The 15,602-nt window shown below is 36.3% G+C and overlaps 1 protein-coding gene across 3 annotated transcripts in view; it reads left to right on the top strand.

The window, feature by feature from the left end:
* Window positions 1-15,602, top strand: part of LRRK2 (leucine rich repeat kinase 2) — a 143,449-nt gene that overhangs the window by 101,785 nt on the left and 26,062 nt on the right. For all 3 annotated transcript variants that reach the window (XR_010148048.1, XM_001168494.6, XM_063785773.1), the window contains exons 39-41: window positions 1,886-1,986; window positions 8,492-8,682; window positions 13,819-13,979. Coding sequence is in view for 2 of the 3 variants with exons in the window: in XM_001168494.6 (XP_001168494.1) it covers window positions 1,886-1,986; window positions 8,492-8,682; window positions 13,819-13,979 (453 nt within the window). In the remaining variant the exon portion in view is untranslated. The remainder of the gene's footprint in view (window positions 1-1,885; window positions 1,987-8,491; window positions 8,683-13,818; window positions 13,980-15,602) is intronic.

The raw sequence follows: 15,602 nt of genomic DNA, 5'->3' as shown, positions 1-15,602 counted from the left end.
TTCTGTTTACCTGATTCTATTTCTGATTCCAGTATGTAACAGTTCCCTCTGAAGCTCTCTCAATACCAACAATCCTAACTAATGGTTTTTAAAAGTCAAATATTAAGTACTGGAGGGATAGAATGAGAGAATACCAAGACTGATAAGATGCAAATAATACTTTTAACATATTTACAATCTAATAGAAATACAAGACATGCTCAAATAAGTTAATTATTTTAATATACTTTAATATAATTACTTTCTAATTTAATTTAAATTAAATATAATTTAATATACTTTAATATAATATACTTTAATATAATTAAATAAGTTAATCAATAATATATTAATATATTAAATATTAATATAATATTTAATAAAATTAAATAAATATTTATTTAATAAAATAATATTTTAATATTTTATGCTCTCTCTGAGCATAAAATACAATTATATATGCTCATTATAGACATATAAAAAATAAATAGGTAGAGGCTTTCCATAGATGTGTAATTTCACCACTTGGAAATTACAAGTTGTTATATTTCCTTATAGACTGTTTTGTGTGTATTCACTTATATCCATCAAGTGACTACATTTCAAGGCACTATATGAGAACCATAAATATTGTACAAACAGGATTTGCTAAATGTCGGTGGAGAGTAACAGTCCACGGGGCTGATCATGGTCAGTTTGTGAGGCAGGCCTCCATATCTTGGTATGTATTGGTCCCTATAGGCTTGATAAACTCCCTGGGGATTGAGATGATGGAGTAGCCGAGCTCTTCAAGGGTATGGAGGCCTGAAGGTACAAAGCATGCTCAGGAAATTTTGGCTATTGCGGTTTGTCTAGAGCACTTGTTCTCAACCTTACCTGCTCATTACTAATTCTACTAAGTACAGAATTAAAAGAAGAAAAAAATCTAATGACCATTTCCTCCTGGGACTAATTAGATCAAAATCTTTGAACCCAGACATTAGCGTTTTAAAAAGCTCCTCAGATGTACTATTCAGCCAGGACTGGGGCAAGGAAAGCTACTGAACTCCAGCCTTGAGAATGAGAAGTAGAACAAGAGGAGAACTTTAAAAGGATTTAGGGGCCACTATATGACTATGGAGCTGAATTTAGATTTGATTTAGTAGGCAACGCGGAATAATTTGTTTCTGAACAGGAGAGTGACACAATCAAAGTGGAATGATAGGAAAATTAATTTTGCAAGAGAGAGAGAATGAGTTGGAAGTAAGGAACTCAGGAGGCCTCCTGGGACTCAGCAGAAAGCTCTGAGGCCACCAAATGGGTGTGGTGGTAGTGGAAATGGAGAAGAAGGGAATGTAAATGAGGCTACACAGTGGACTGCCACTGTTAGCCGTGGGGTTAGACCACAGCAAGAGTTAAAATAATTCTTCAATTTTAACTCCAGAAGGGCCTCAAAAAGACTTTTTGTCTTGTTATCATCAGCTATAATATGGAAGGTAGAATAAAAACTAGTTAGGGGAAAAGGTAATAAATATGGCTTTTGATAGGCTGTGATTGAGTTGGAAGGGCATACCAGTGAAATCACCAACACAAAGTTGGAAGTGTAGGAAAGCACTTAGGAGGTGGCTATAAGTGAAAATGTGAAAATTCTCTGCATTAAAGGGATAGATGAAGTCACAGAAGTGGATGACATAATTGAGCAGGGTATGTGTAGAGGGAAGACGGGAAGGTTAAGGACAAAATCTTTACATATATCTTTCTTGGAGTAGAAGGAAGAGGAAATGTTAAAGGAGATTTGATTCAATGAAACAAGTAGGTCAGGTTTCTATTCAAATTTACAACAGATATGATTACAACAGATATAATTTATTTAGTTTTTTTTGCTTGCACAGCTTAATTTAAGTGCTTTGTATTTTCTTTTCAAAAGGTGATGGCAGTTTTGGATCAGTTTATCGAGCAGCCTATGAAGGAGAAGAAGTGGCTGTGAAGATTTTTAATAAACATACATCACTCAGGCTGTTAAGACAAGTAAGAAATTCAATAATATAATTATATTAAATTGCACATTATTAATCTACTGGAACTCTTATTTTGCATACAGTTGTGAAAATGCAAAATAATGACCACATTTCTACTTAAGTTTAATTATGCAATCCTAGTTTGTCTTTTCTTTGTGGAGTAGAAAGTTTTGTGTTATTTCTCCTGTTGAGAAACAAAGCACTGTATTCTGAGAATCCTTATAATCGTGATACATAGTGTGTTGTAAAATTTTTTGTAAGACTCACTTACACTCCTCTTTTTACTTTAGAACCTTGCTGTTCAAAATGTGCTCCATGGACAAGCAGCCAGGCATTACCTAGGAGATTGTTAGAAATGTAGAAACTTGGGACTTTTCAGTGCCATATTATTGTTCCTGATACTCCACAGTAGTCAGACTCCTAGCTGCCTCCACCTGCTTCCAGACCTTGAAGCCTAGCAAGCTCCTGACTTCGCCTTCTGTTTTCTTCGGAGTATTTATCTTTTACTTTTCTGGTCTAGGGAGAGAATGATTTTTATTTTTATTGAACATGACTTCTGTGTGTTCAGGGTGAAAGAAGAAGTTTAATGCATGATCTCACATTGCTAAGTTGATTGAAGGTTAGAAATCTTAAACTAAAACTCTCACTGATAAGCTTGCACCTCTCTTTTCTGGATTTATCCACTTTAATAAGAACTGCTATTGATTACTTGCTACAAAGATGGAGAAAGTTAGCATGCTTATCCCATTTCCTACTCCCTGTCCCTGTCCACTTCCTAAAATTTAAAATTGGTTGCATTAATTTTCCTGATATAGTAACAATTATAACTTGGAATGATTTTCAAAACTTTTGTTTTTTTAGTATACCAACTCTAGACAGCATGGACTGACTCCTTGCTATGTGAGATGAGGAAAATTAACGCTATTCTTTCTCCTTTTCCCATCACCTTCTCAAGTTCTCTAATTTATTCTATTATTTTTATGTAGTGAAAGTTTATAACATTTATATTCTGGTCTGTACTCATAATTAAATTGTTCACATTTTGTCTATAGTTTGGTTCTGAGAACAAAACCAATAAATGCCATTTATATATTTTTTTATTTGTACAGAACCAAAATATTTCTACTTCTAGATAAAGAAATGCAACCTTCTGTCACTAACTTCTTTTACTAACAGAATAGTAACATTCCAAATATCAAAGTCAAATGGATGCTCTATTGTTATGTATTTATCATCAATTTATAAAAATAAAGGCATATTTTAATTTGGTCACATTTTTACCCTGATTTTAAAAAAAAATTTGTTTTTAGAGATGGAGTCTCATTAGGTTGTCCAGGCTGGTCTGGAACTCCTGGCCTCAAGTGATCCTCCCACCTTAGCCTTCTGAGTACCAGTGGTGATTTATTTTATGTAGCTTTTTGAGGTTTTCTGATTATATACATATATTTTTAAAAAACGTACTTCAGGAAAAGATATATATTTTCATCATGACTTCAAGTGTTTCTAAGTTCTTAATCATACAGTTTGTATAACAGAATCTACTTTCTTCTTGAAGACATTCCTCATTCAGCACATGACTTACTGCTCTAAACAGGAGAGATGGATTTCTAGGCTGCTTGTGCAGTGATTAATCTATGAGTTAGTTTCCTCGCCCTCTTTGATTATTCTCAATATTTCTTGGATTCCATCCATTCTCTTGGTTGGATTGTCCTTAGTTTTTGTTGAAGAATATCTTCAAGTAATTTTTTTAAGAAAAGGTGTTTGTGAGGTAAATGTTTTCAGTCCTTACATGTTAAAAATATCTTAGTTTTGCCCTCCCATGTGGTGGATATGTCATCACACTTTATTTTTTAGGAATCTAGGCTTGAAATAATTTTCTTCAAAATTTGAAGAAAATTCCATTGATTTTTAGTGCCCACTGTTGCTAATGAAAAGTCTGCAGTCGGTCAGATGTTTGCTCCTATCTAGGATACCTTTAATTTCATTTTGAAAACTGAAAATTTGATCTTTTGAATTTCATTTGTTTTCAGTGTTCTGAACCTTTACAAGTATGTGTTTGTGTGTAGGTTGTTTTTCATTCCATCTAATTCATTATTTTGTGAAAAATTGTCTTCTGTGTATTCTCTTCTATTATTTATTATTTCCTCCCTAACATTTATTAATCATTTTTATTGACAGCTACTAAATACCAGGTTAGGTGATGGGACATATGATATATATATAGTAGTAAGCTAAACCCAGTCAAGGCTCTGCTTCTCTGGAGCCTATATCTAGTTACTTATGATTCATTATTGCTTATCATTGCTCCAAGAGTATATGTTAGATGACAAGCCTTTTGGGTCTATCATCCATGTTTGAGTTCCCTCTTCAAGTTTTATCTATAATTTGTGTTACTTACTTGACTGTCTCTTACAGGTTTCTAATATTTTTTAGAATTGCATCATCTATTATTTAGCTTTCTGGTGAATTTTGTTTTGATAATCATATTTTCCATTTCCAGCAATTCTTTCCATCCCCTCTGGTTGTTCCTTTGTAGCCACGTTTTTGGATAAAATGTCCATAGGTGTTTCTGTTCATGTCAATTAGAATTTTTTTTTGTATTACTTGCATTATTGCTGTTTTCTCTGAGGTTATTTGCTCTGTGGGTTCATCTTGATCTTTCTCTTTTATCTTGTCAGTTTTCCAAATTGAGTAGTTTTGGGTGACTTCGTATGAAGTAAGTACTATATTGATTGTTAAAGAAGGACTGTATTGATTATTAAAGGTAACTAGAATGGGCATTCTTCACATTCATGTAGGTTTGCTTGTTCAAGTTACCACTTTCTGAACAAGAAGGTTAGACCATAGACTTTTAAGGGCTGCATACTGCAAAGGGATACTCTGTTCTTTAGGTTACATGGGCAGGGATCACTGCTGAGACCATACCTGCCAAAGGAAGGCAGGCTTTGCTCTCGAGATGCTGGACTTGAAATTGTTTCCCCTCTGCTTAGTGCTGCATTATTTTTTTTGCTTCTTAATCTGCTGCAGAGTATCTAGATCAGGGTGTCCAATCTTTTGGCTTCCCTGGGCCGTATTGGAAGAAGAATTGCCTTGGGCCATATATAAAATACACTAACACTAATGATAGCTGATGAGCTTTAAAAAATTACAAAAAAAAAACTCATAATGTTTTAAGAAAGTTTATGAATTTGGGTCGGGCCACATTCAAAGCCATCCTGGGCCACATGTGACCTGTGGGCCACAAGTTGGACAAGCTTGTTCTAGATACTTCAGACTCTGTTCTACATCTCTTCATAGATCAATAACTTGCAGCAATGAGCTTATCAGATAAATTATGTTCACTTTTCATCCATAAAAAAAGTCATGGGAGGTACTCACCATAGGATTGGTTTAATCCAGTCACTCTGGCCAATTTTCTTTAAAATTCCTTTAACCTTGGTATATTGGTTTAATTCCTTCAGAATGGCTTTTCCCATTGTGATAAACTGGTTCCAGGCTTCATGATTACTTATTCCAAGTACAGAAAAAAAGAGGGTACCTCTTTTGAGTACTTGTATTTCAAAGGAATCAAATGGCCTACATAATAACCCATTAAATAAATAGATGTCTCTCAGCCCCAGTGAGTTATCTGTGCTTTTCTCAACAAGCACTATGTTCAGGGCAATGCTTTGTGCTAATTGGCTTTAGGCCTTTGTTACCAAACTGATCACTGTGGCCCTGAGGGTGCTGTTACTTAGAATATTCCCACCTTTTCTGAGAGGCTGATGTTGGGGTCACTTCCCCCTGAACTAAAGTCCAGGGGCTGCATGGGTGAGGATTGAGTAACTCAGTACTCTAAGGAGGAAAGGAAGGGGAATATACACTGTTAGTTAACAGTGGTTACTCCTGTATTCTCTCTTGTTTGGATTCTACTGGGGATTTCTTTCTTTTTTTGAGTCTTTATTGACATTAGGAATGAGAGATAGAAACAGGGTGAGAGAGGAAGTAAAATTAAATGTGAATTCTTCCATCTTATACCAGAACTCAACTGTATTTTTGGAATCTATATATCCTTACTTTTCCCTTGATTTATTACAAAAAATTCTTAGTGGCTACACTAAGTAAATTTTGTAACCTTTAAAAAATACATAGTTATAATATTTTAAGTACTCTGAGTAATAGAAGATTTCATGTGAGTACAAAATACCCTGGAGGCATTTTAATTATTAGTAACAACAGTCACACTGTAGTTCTAGAACCAAATTGAACATTTTATATATAGAAGCTTATCTGTGAATCAAATCTGACATAATCTCTTTTAATGTGTAGGTAATTTGTTATATAAACTGATTTTTTGGCCTTGCTGTCAGCATGCATTTCAAATTTTACACCATGTGTTTGGGGAGCTATGGTGGAAATTAGTACATTAAAAATGTCTACAGAGCCAATTAGTGTATAAGCAGGGAGGCAAACTAAGGGAATGGTGGAAGAAATTAAAAACAAAAGGGGTGTGCATAATGTGCTTCTTCTCTTTAAAAAAAAAAGAAAAAGACAACAACAAAAAGAAAGAAAAATGACATTTGACGGTCATTCTACCAGTAGTCATGGGGCAGATCTATATTACACTGTACTATTACGCTCTTTTTTCTTTGCAATCAGTGAGTTGCTTTTCCAGGATAGAAAATTTGGATTAGACCTCTGTCTGTGCCTATGAAAACAAGCCGAGCTAACTTAACTCGTTCTCATCAGTTCTAACCAACTGACATGGGCATTAAAAAAAAGATTTTATCTACTAAGCAAATATGATCACAGTCTGAAGCTTTGTTCTTGGAAAATCCCCTCTCAGGGTGTTCAGCCTTTCTTCTTCAGCTTGCAGAATTCTCCATGTTTCAGTTTCCTGATAAATCAGTGGGCGCCGCTACTCCACATCTTTGAAGCTGGTTGTTAAGAAGCAGTGCTTCTGCAGCAATCACAGTTTAAAGCATGAATCAATTTAACATCACACAAGCTATACATTTCAACGGAGTTACCGTTTCAGAGTAAAGTGCAATATACAGTATAAAGCGAATCTGGAATTCAAGCCCAACAATGTCATAAAAGAGGCTGTGAAGTCTCACATGATGTGGGCCACAGAGAGGGTTGTTGCCATTGGATCTTAGCTCAAATACTACCACATCTTCGGAGTGGCCTGCCGTGGGCCACCCTTACTAAGGCAATCCCTCTGTCCAAGCCAAAATGATATCTCGGACTTTTTTGAATTGCAGAGAGATTGTTGCAGCCAGGGATTGCCTTAGTAAGGGTGGCCCATGGCGGGCCTCTCTGAGGATGTGGTAATATTTGAGATAAGATCTGAATGGCAAGACTTCAGCCATGTGAAGGGTGGAGGGATTTCTAGGGAAAGGGGTCAGCACAGGCAAAGACCCTAAGATGGGAAGAAGCTGGGCACACCTTGGGATTGAATGAATGCCAATGTGGCTGAAGGGTGGTGATTGAAGAGGAGGGGGAAAGGAGAAGGTCTGGAAGGCCTGGGGCATGATCAGATCAGGTGCTGAGGCCATGGAAGTAGATGGGATTTTCATCTAAGGGAAATGGGAAGTCATTAGAGAGTTTTCAGGAGGGGATGATATGTATTTCTTTGAAACTGAGCATTATCCTCGGTAAACTGTTGTAGTTGTTAAACCAGAGATTATAGGCAGGTTTTACCTCATATGCCAGTTGCAGCTGATTAGTAGTGGCTATAGAGAATCCTGGGCTGAGAAGGATACTGTGGCTAACCAGAATTCAGTAGATGAGTTTGACATGGCCTGTTAGTATGACTACACTGTGTGCACTGTTTCTGCATTAAATGTCTGATAAAAACAGAGTCAAAGGAAAAATAGAACTTAAAAATTTAATTCTGACAATACAGTTGACCCTTGAAAAACATAAAGGTTGGGGTGCTGACCCCTTGTGCAGTCAAAAATTTGCATATAACTTTTGACCTCCCCAAAAAACTGAACCACTGATAGCCCACTGTTGACTGGAAGCTTTACTGATAACATAAACACTTGATTAACACATGTTTTGTATGTTATCTGTATTATATACTCCATTCTTACCATAAAGCAAGCTAGAGAAAAGAGTATTTTATTTAAAAAATCATAATGAAGAGAAATATAGTTAATCTTCGTTAAGTAGAAGTAGATCATTATAAAGGTCTTCACCCTCATCATCTTCACATTGAGTGGGCTGAGGAGGGGGAGATAGAGGAAAGGTTGGTCTTGCTGTCTCAAGAGTGGCAGAGGTGGAAGACAATTTATGTATATGTGGACTCATGCACTTCAATCCCATGTTGTCCATAGGTCAACTGTAGTTTCAAAACCAGCTTTTTATTACTGAAAATACGGGAAAAAAAACTCAAAGAAGAAATGGAAAGTTTGCTATGATCCAGTCATACAGAGAAATCCATGTTCAGCCTGTTGATGCAGTTTAAAGAAGGAGATACGTGGGTAAGACCTGATGTTGAATTACTCTTACATGATTTTGGACTTTTGCAGGAGCTTGTGGTGCTTTGCCACCTCCACCACCCCAGTTTGATATCTTTGCTGGCAGCTGGGATTCGTCCCCGGATGTTGGTGATGGAGTTAGCCTCCAAGGGTTCCTTGGATCGCCTGCTTCAGCAGGACAAAGCCAGCCTCACTAGAACCCTACAGCACAGGATCGCACTCCATGTAGCTGATGGTTTGAGGTAAGTAGGTCGTGTTGTTTTCTATTCAGTGCATGACAAGTGTGACCCAGACTTGCTCTCAGGTTCTGAGAACACTTCCCAGTAACGCTGTGCTCCAGTAACAATTTATAAACAATTTGGATGAAAACTACCATTTCCCTGATCAAATTTTGTAATTTCAGAAAATAAGAGTATGGAAACCATGCAGAACCTCATAGCAAGTAGTAATAGACTTTGAACCCACAAGTTCTGCTCTAGAACCCATCATCTTAACCCTGTACTGATCTGCCTTCTATAAAAATGTATAAGTTAGGCTTCACAGTATCAAAGTAAGTGTCAATTACATGATTCCAATGAGGAAAGATGAGTCCATACTTCTCAAGGGGACTAGAGTGATTCATGTTGGATTCTTCGGCATGACCATCTCACATGTCTCAGAGGCACACCTAACCCTGCATCCAGAGCAAGCTTTGGAGAGGGAGCACACTGGAGTGGAAAGGCTGTGGTCTTTGAAGACAAAAGGCCTGGGATTCATCACTATTCCACACATTTAGTAACTGTGATTTTATATCTCTGATTCCCATTTTTTAAATAGTTTGTGAACCATGACTAATATTTAATGCATAAAATTATGATGACTTCTGTAATAATTGGAGACATTCCAGATGAAACTCTTGATGTCCCCTCTGCCATTGCTCCCCAACCCCAGTCACCCTGTTACACCTGAGAGTCACCTTACATTCCTTTCTTCCTCTCTCATTTCACAGCTAATCCTTCAGCAAATCTTTTCAGCTCTGCCACCAAAATATATCTTAATGCTTCTAACAATTTCTCTCACTAACGTCTAAATCTGAGCCAGTATCATCTCTCATTGCCTACTGGTCCCCTGCTTCTACCTCTGTCTCATGATAGTCCCATTCCTCACCCAGCCTCTGGAGTGATTTTTCTAACATGAAAGTTGGATCAGGACTTGTTCCTGTTATTACCCCTCCCCTGCCTTATTTCTTGGGTACAGTGCTCAGCCACTCCCATCCCTGAGGTTCCTTGCAGATACCAGAGGCTTTATATCTGCTGTTGATTTCACTCAGGAATGTCTGACTCCCAGATGTGCTCTCTACTTATTATAAAGGATTATCTGAATCTTTCTGAATCCTTTCATTTAGGACTCTCAGCAGAGAGGATGTCCCCAACGACCCTTTGCCTCTCCAGCCCCTATAGGACTATTGCTGCCTAGGATTCTTTATGTTTTAATTTTTTAAAAATTTATTTATTGTCTGTCTTGCCATCAGAATCTAAGTACCATGAAAGAAGGGACTTTTCGTCTTGTTCGCCATTGTATCTCTAGCTCCTAAAATAGTAAGCCTTCAGAATTACTGTGTTGACAGTAGGGGAAGGGGGAGAAAGGAGGAAAGAAGGAAAACAGTGCCTGGGGCATAGAAGCCAAGCAGTGTATGCAACTTTCCTTCTCTTCTTTCTCTTCTGAAATGCTATGAATATGCCTTTTAGGTAGTATCCAGAAATGTCCCTTCCTGAAAGGGTCCAGAAACTACTGAAAACTGTACAGATTATGAAATGAAACAGGGTGCAGGGATTTGGATTTGAGTTGATGTTTCTGCTTTTGAACACCAGGGGGAACCTTGGGTTAAATTAATCTAGGTAAAGTGCAGAATAGTCTCCTGTATTTCAGTGCCCTCTTTCCTTCATTTAACTAACTCTAGGTTCTAGTTTTTCCCTAATTCTTCCACAAATCCCCAAAGTGTTTATTTATAAAGTGAAGAATTGCTATTTTTTTAACACTGTTCGAAACACCTTATCTCTAAAATGACTTATTCTAGTTCTCTGAAACCTTACTTTAAATAACAAATACAGCAGTTTCTGATGAAGTAAATGAAATGTCAGCATATTTTAAAATAATTTGCCTAATTTGTTCTTAGCATAATGCCAGAAAAGCTTTCTGGATTTTGTATCACAACAGGCTAGTAGATTTCAGTAGCTACCAATCTTCTACCAGCACTAAGTATATTTTGAAAACTCAGCATTAAGGTTTATTTTTCCAAGTATGTTTCAGCACAGGAAATAAAATCATGCTCCTTTGGAGTCCCTTAAATGCTGGAGCTGTTTAGAGTGACATACAAGAACTTTCTTCACGTTACATGCTCTCTCTTCCTCCATCTTGCTTTTAACTGTTAGCTTACTTCTCCAATTCAATCCACTTCGTTTGAACTCTTTATCATAATTCTATAAAACTTATGAAAATACAGTCAACTGCATTTTTTATATGTTTCTGTGTTTCAATATCTTCAAAATGGAATGTACTGCCTTGGTACATCACCCACTATGAATCTGTTATTTCTGTTATATCCCACAGTTGCCAGGCCAGGATACTTGTCCCATCCAGGCCAAACACCTTCCCTCGAAAGCAAGTATGCATTTGTCCACCAGGTCCTTGACTCTATTTTACATTACCTTTTTAGTCAATTCATTTATTTTTATGCCACTCCTGCTGTCTTGGTTCAGTATGTCCAGGGAATTATCAGAATTTCTTTTCTAAAATAAAAATCTGTTTATGCTTGCAATTCCTTGACAGTTCTCAATTATCTGCAAAGTGCATCCAAACTTCTTGGCATAGCATCAAAGATCTTTCTGTATGCCTCTTGCTTCCCTTTGCAGCCCCTGCCACCCCACTGCCCACACTGCATTCTAGCCATGATGACAGGCTTGAATTTTCAGTTATGCTCATGTCTGTCCATCATTGTATTTGTTATTCCTCTCTTTCCACCAAGTTGTCTGCCTAGAGAGCTCATTTTCCTTAAGAATTTCTTCACATACCATCTCTACTATGAAGATCAAGTGTGTCATGAAGTGTTAGCTTCTCCAACTTGTGTTTCTTGCACACGCTCTGTGCAAGACATTGACTTGGGGCTAAAGAGTGAAAGCTAGATATTATATTGTTCTTGAGGTTGAAAGCTTACAGTCTAGCAGGAGAGTCAACTTTGCTGTCTTTACCTCAGTGTTTTTCTCCCTCTGTGCTTCCCTAGCACGTGGTACTTACATATTTCTGGAATCTTGTTTAAACACCTGTTTGAGGACTGTTTGAGCACAATTCTTCTGGATTGTGACACCCTCAAGGGAGCAGAGATACAAAGATGGCTTTGTATACTAAATGACTGGCCCTCATAGATACCTAGTACATATTTGTCAAATGAATGAATGCATTCTATTTTTGGAATAATTCTATTCAGAATCAGATAAAGTTTACTTTAAGCTATGAAGAAAGAAGTCTCTTAGCAACTCTTACAATAATCACAATCAAAGAATGACTGTTTAACTTAATATAAACCAGTTTGTTTTAATAAAATATTTGACAATAGTCATGGTTACACAATGCATAAATTATGGCTAAATTATTATCAGGAAGGAAAGATCTTTACTTATTATTTCAAAAGCTATTTTGCTAGTCTATTAAAAGCTATTAGAACTGCACTTCTTAAGATTAAATTCTATAATTGAACATTTTAACTAACCAAGATATTATCTCTTTCCCACTGACATTATTTCAAATTAAGCTTAACTATTTCTTTTTAGCCTTTGGAAAGTATTCTGAAAGAGTCTGTGTTCTATAAATATACTTAAAGAAGCATGTCTTATAAAGGATTTGGATACTATTCAATGATGTATGACTTGGCTTTAGCTTTTTTATTCTTAATCTCTCAGCTTTTCTCTTCAGCAGGGGAAGAGTACCTAATGGCCTTTCAGTAATCCCTTGGTAAATTTTTCTTTCAAGCCCATTACTTACTGTGAAGGTCAACTTCATTAGTGTATTTATCTTATTTTTTTCAGCCCAAAATAGGTATATTGAAATGAATGGGCCTAATGTCAAATGTCCCAAATACATCCTGGAAGAGAGAGAATCTTCAGCTGTATTAGTTGATGCAGTTAAATAATATGTACTCTCCAGGCCCTCATACAATTGAAAGTTCAGGGTATCATTGCTGCTCTGCTTCTAATCCTTCCAGAAGTGATTGGTGCTAGGTGATGGAGTAACTATTAATTGATATAATGTGAGCCAAAACCAACAGTCACGAATAAGCAAAGGATTTAAATTTAACTCCATTAAGTCTTGTGAGAAATTATTTTCAACATAGGTTATAACATACCTGTGACATCACATGAAATGCTGTAGTCAATTTGACATCATGGGGCAGAGAAGACAGAGTTGGAAATCAGAATTTTATAGACATCTAATGTGATAATAACATTAGTAGCTGAGATGCGGTAAGCTCTTTGACCATGTTTCCAGAATGGATAAGACCTGGTTGAGAGGAAAACTTTACACTGTTTTTTTATATTAACTATCTTTTACTCTTTGCCTGAAATGTCCAACTCTAGTTGCTCGTGATTGCGTGGGTCAGTCTCCAGAAGGTTGGACTTTAATATTACCCGTCGTCTTTTCCAAGACAAAATTGTATTCATTCTAACTCTTAGCCCCAAATGTTCTTTTTTAACCTTAATATCTAACATGATTAGGTTTATGGTAAATTATATACTCAAACAGAAGAAGAGACTAATAGCAAGCAAAAGTCTTATATTTTCATTTGTTTTCATCCAAAAAGTAGAAAATATTTTCCAAACATTGGGAAACATTTTAGTCAGAAAAATAAATATCAATGATAAATAGAATAGAGAAAAATTTTAAAGCTGAGCTAAACCTCTATATGGTTTTAGGAAAATCAAAACTATTAAATAAATGGCAAGTATAACAAAATCCCATCAATTCTTATTTAACATATTTACATTTTGAAATAGTTAAAATATTCATATGATCATTGAGAGAATTCAGAATTGCCTTTAAGTAATTGTTCACATATACAAAAGAAAAGTCTCTAAAAATTGGGTCTTTGCCTGAGATAGATTTGTCTTAAAATTGAAATCATTCACTTATCAGATTTGACCCTTTTTTAAAGCATAACTTTGCTTTGTAATATTAGATTTATATGTTTTGATTTCCTTCTACAATATCTCTTAACTTTAAGGGTCAAAGTGAGCACAGAATTTTTGATGCTTGACATAGTGGACATTTATATTTAAGGAAATTAGGACAAAAATTATTATAATGTAATCACATTTGAATAAGATTTCCTGTGCATTTTCTGGCAGATACCTCCACTCAGCCATGATTATATACCGAGACCTGAAACCCCACAATGTGCTGCTTTTCACCCTGTATCCCAATGCTGCCATCATTGCAAAGATTGCTGACTACGGCATTGCTCAGTACTGCTGTAGAATGGGGATAAAAACATCAGAGGGCACACCAGGTAGGTGATCAGGTCTGTCTCATAATTCTATCTTCAGGATGGATAACCACTGACCTCAGATGTGAGTTCAGAAGAGTCAAAAGGAAAACAGAGTCTATCACATTGTGAACAGAGGTTTATTTTGTGAAAAAATGCAAGCATCACATTGTGATTTTTATCATTGTATTTTGTATGAAAAAAACAATTGATGTAATTTTTCAGGGCAAAAACTGAATAAAAAGAAGAGAATGTTTGATATCAAGTTATATGTTTAAAAGTTAGATTTGTAGATTCTTTAGATACTCTAGAGGTCATAAAAAGTAACAGCAAAAACTTTAGTCTAGGTACTGTTGACACTTGTGAGGCAAATCAAATTCAGGTCCACAAATTCTTTTTCATAATTCTGAAACCCAAAGAACTCTGAAAATCCCAAGTTTTTTTTTAAAAATGACTAATTTGGTGTCAAAACCTAAGCAAGCTGACTTGATGCTTATTACAATCTTTATTTCTCATGCTCAGTGTGAATATGCATACATTTTGCTGCAGAAATATATACATGTTTGAGTACAGGGGGCTGGCCGTGACCCTACTGAGGGTTTCTGTACACATCACTGTCTACCCCGTGGAATCTTACCTCCCTTTCTTAGTTCCCAATCCTGAAAAGCAGTTATGGGGCCAGTGATCTGTACAGACATGTTGTCTCAGACATCAGTTTGAGCAGGAAGTAAATCATTTAGGGGTTGGCATTTGTTTGGAGCGTGGGGAACACTCTATCTTTAGGGAAACTTTATATAGTTAGTTATTTGTAAGTAAAATTACAGGTGGCTATACATCATCTTGCTGATTGCAACTCAATTTCATCACCGTGCCTGGCACAGAAGAAAATATGCTAGAGGATATCTCACTAGGGAAAAGGTTCTAGTTCGTTTCCTGCCCACTCAACTTTTGTACTTAGATAAGCAAATGGCCCCAGATTCCAATGCCTGGTTTTATTTTTGCTCCAAATACATATATACTCTTTTGTTTTGGATAGTTACATTTTAGAAGTAGACTGTGTATTCTCATAAACACTTCAAGGTGTATGTTCTGGCTGAGAGTGTCTCTGTGTTGTTCAATAATAATAAAACTAATTATCATTTTTTGCGTACCTGCTGTGCATCAGGCCCAGTGCCACGTATATTAGAGACAAGATCTCTTATCCTCATGCCAGGGCTGGAAGTTAGCTATTAGTTTCTCATTTGCCAAATGAGAAAACTGAGGCTCAGGGAGATTATATAACTTGCAGAATATCACTCAGTAATTGGCCAAGATAAGAATTCAGTCTAAATGAGAACCAGATCCAGAGATATTTGGCTTTAAATTCTATAGTCTCTCCTAAACCATATGCAACTCTAACATGAAGAAGCTTATTTAATCTTCACTATTAAAAAAGTCAAAACAAAACAACAGAGCCATGAATAGCAAACATTGTCAATGAGAGGTTTGGAAAAACAGTCTAAAGGATGAAATTCCATAGACCTCATATATTCCCACCTGGAAAAAGTGGGCATGGGACAGTGATTTTCTCTTGAAAGATCTGCTCATTTTTGTCATGGGACATGAAGGTGGACTGGACCACTCAGTTTCTTCTTTCTGCATCTCCCA

The sequence above is a fragment of the Pan troglodytes genome, chromosome 10 (assembly GCF_028858775.2).
Source record: "Pan troglodytes isolate AG18354 chromosome 10, NHGRI_mPanTro3-v2.0_pri, whole genome shotgun sequence".
Classification (NCBI taxonomy): domain Eukaryota; kingdom Metazoa; phylum Chordata; class Mammalia; order Primates; family Hominidae; genus Pan; species Pan troglodytes.
Note: the sequence above shows the minus strand (reverse complement) of the source record. Positions and strands in the feature narration are given on the sequence as shown.